Source organism: Aethalodelphis obliquidens, unplaced genomic scaffold (assembly GCF_003676395.1).
Source record: "Aethalodelphis obliquidens isolate GAN/ISIS:26980383/991018 unplaced genomic scaffold, ASM367639v1 scaffold35, whole genome shotgun sequence".
Classification (NCBI taxonomy): domain Eukaryota; kingdom Metazoa; phylum Chordata; class Mammalia; order Artiodactyla; family Delphinidae; genus Aethalodelphis; species Aethalodelphis obliquidens.
The window spans coordinates 17178984-17181041 of NW_020837979.1; the positions used below are offsets into that span (position 1 = coordinate 17178984).

The following is a 2058-nucleotide window of genomic DNA, read 5'->3' on the forward strand; positions in this document are numbered from 1 at the left end:
TTACTTTATCAAACTACATCAAAATTAAGAACTTCTCTTTAATTAAGAACACCATTAAGGCTATGAAAAGCCAAGAGTGGAGAAGATATCTGCAAAATATATCTGAAATAGATAACCACTATTTCACGAGAATAGTGAATTTTCTTTTTTTTTTTTCTCGATCAGACCCTTTATTTCTGGACTGTCACCAAGGCCAATTTGGGTCACAGGCACGGCACGGAGTACCGGGGAAAGTGGGCCAGTAGGGCCCAGCGGGGCTGCCTGCAGCTGCTGCCTCCTTATGGGGAGCTGAGCCGGCCGCAGAAGAGAAGCCCGCTGGTCTTGCTGTGCTGGATAAAGATGAAGAAAAGGTTGGGCTTCCCTGGTGGCGCGGTGGTTGAGAGTCTGCCTGCCAAGGCAGGGACATGGGTTTGTGCCCCGGTCCGGGAAGATCCCACATGCCGCGGAGCGGCTGGGCCCGTGAGCCATGGCTGCTGAGCCTGTACGTCCGGAACCTGTTCTCTGCAATGGGAGAGGCCACAACAGTGAGAGGCCCACATACCGCAAAAAAAAAAAAAAAAAAAGAGGAGGAAAGGGTGTTCGGCTCGGAACCTGGGGGTGATTCTGGTGCAGCGCAACATCAGGACTGCGGCGGTGGCCGTGGCCGCCTCTGTGCCCTCCTCGTCGACCTCCACAAAGGTCTTGTGGATGACCTGGGACAGGCGCAGGTCCCTCTGGGCCGACATGGCTGAGAAATCCGCCCTGGTGTCCTCGAAGGCGTCGGTCACACCCAGGGTGCGGAGGACACCCTCCATGCCGTAGCTCTTCCCCAGCTTAAACCTGGGCAGGGACACCTCCACCTCCTCCTCCATCAGGTCCGGTCTCGTCCACTCGATGAATTTCTCATAAGCAAGGTCCTTTGCCACTGTTTTCAAATCGGTGTTTTCATTGGAAAGCATGATGATCATATTGAGCTCCCTGCCGATGTAGGGAAGCACCAGAATCTTCGTGAATATCTCTCCGATGTAGGTCATTTTAAAGGTGGATTTCCTGAAGATCATTTGCACAGCCTTCTCCACATTCTTGCTGACTTTGAACAGACTTTGCTTGGTGTGCTGTTTGTTAAACTGATTCTTCCAGTTTCCTTTGAAGTAGATGGCATTCACGAGAAACAGACAGGTCATGGGGTCCACTGAATTTGGAGACAGCAGATCTGTAATTTTCCCTTCTGTCCTTTGGGCTACCCAGGTGCTTATGTGTTTCCTGGATTCCTCCGCAGCACTGATAAAGTCCAGCTCTTCCGTCTCTGCTTGGTAGAATTTGCGGCAGGAATCTTTGAAAGATGGGAGGAAACCATAAGTCTTCTCTGCAAAGAGCCTGTTGACGGTTCGGAGCAAGTACTGTGTGCTGGTCCTGTTAACTTCGGTGAGAAGGTTCTGGAAACCCTGGTGGACGTCTCCACCTCCGCTGCTGCTTTTGCTTAGAGAAAGTGCCTGGGACATCTGGGCCACAGTGTTTCCCTTTGCCCCCATGAAGACCATGGCCAGGGCAGAGGGGATGCTTATGGGTGAGAAAAACATATTTTTCGAGTTGTCTTCACCCAGAAGACATGAACCAAAGACTTAAATAAGTAATTCATACACACACACAAAGTTGGCATATGATGAATTTTCATTTTCCTACATTTATATATTTTTTCTAACAAGTGTTTTCTACTATTACAATCTTATTTGACCTAAAATATAATTATTTCCACTGTGTATAGTATAATTATTTATACTAAAACATAATTATTTTTTCTTGGCTCCTTCTTTTCCCAGTTTAATATTAGGTCTATGCTATCTTCTTCAAGTGAAGTGTGGAGATTTCCTCAATCTGTGCTTTAGAATAGAATGCGTAGTATTAAATTTTTGTTAACACTTGCTACATAAAGCTACCTAGGTTTGAATTTTTTTTAGAAAAATTTGCCTCTTTACTCAGTCTTTATTATGAAACAATTAAGATTTTCTATTTTTTCCTTGCACCAAGTTCAACTTTTTTCACCTGAGTTGTCCCTAAATTTTTCTCACTATTCTTTAT

General features: G+C 46.0%; 1 protein-coding gene across 1 annotated transcript; it reads right to left on the reverse strand.

Annotated features, from left to right (window-relative positions):
• Positions 1 to 278: 278 nt before the first annotated feature.
• Positions 279 to 1577, reverse strand: LOC113631975 (serpin B6-like). Its single transcript, XM_027128645.1, has 2 exons — positions 569 to 1577; positions 279 to 343 (listed from the first exon to the last, which is right to left on the reverse strand). Exons 1-2 carry the CDS (start codon positions 1557 to 1559, stop codon positions 279 to 281), a joined length of 1056 nt encoding a protein of 351 aa, XP_026984446.1. The 5' UTR covers positions 1560 to 1577.
• Between the last annotated feature and the right edge of the window lie 481 nt (positions 1578 to 2058).

Bases quoted from the DNA above. Each gene is read 5' to 3' on its own strand.
- LOC113631975 (XM_027128645.1), bottom strand. From the start codon at position 1,559: ATGTTTTTCTCACCCATAAGCATCCCCTCTGCCCTGGCCATGGTCTTC. The intron at 344-568 runs TCCTCTTTTTTT...CCAACCTTTTCT, and splicing joins CCGAGCCGAACACCCTTTCC to TCATCTTTATCCAGCACAGC.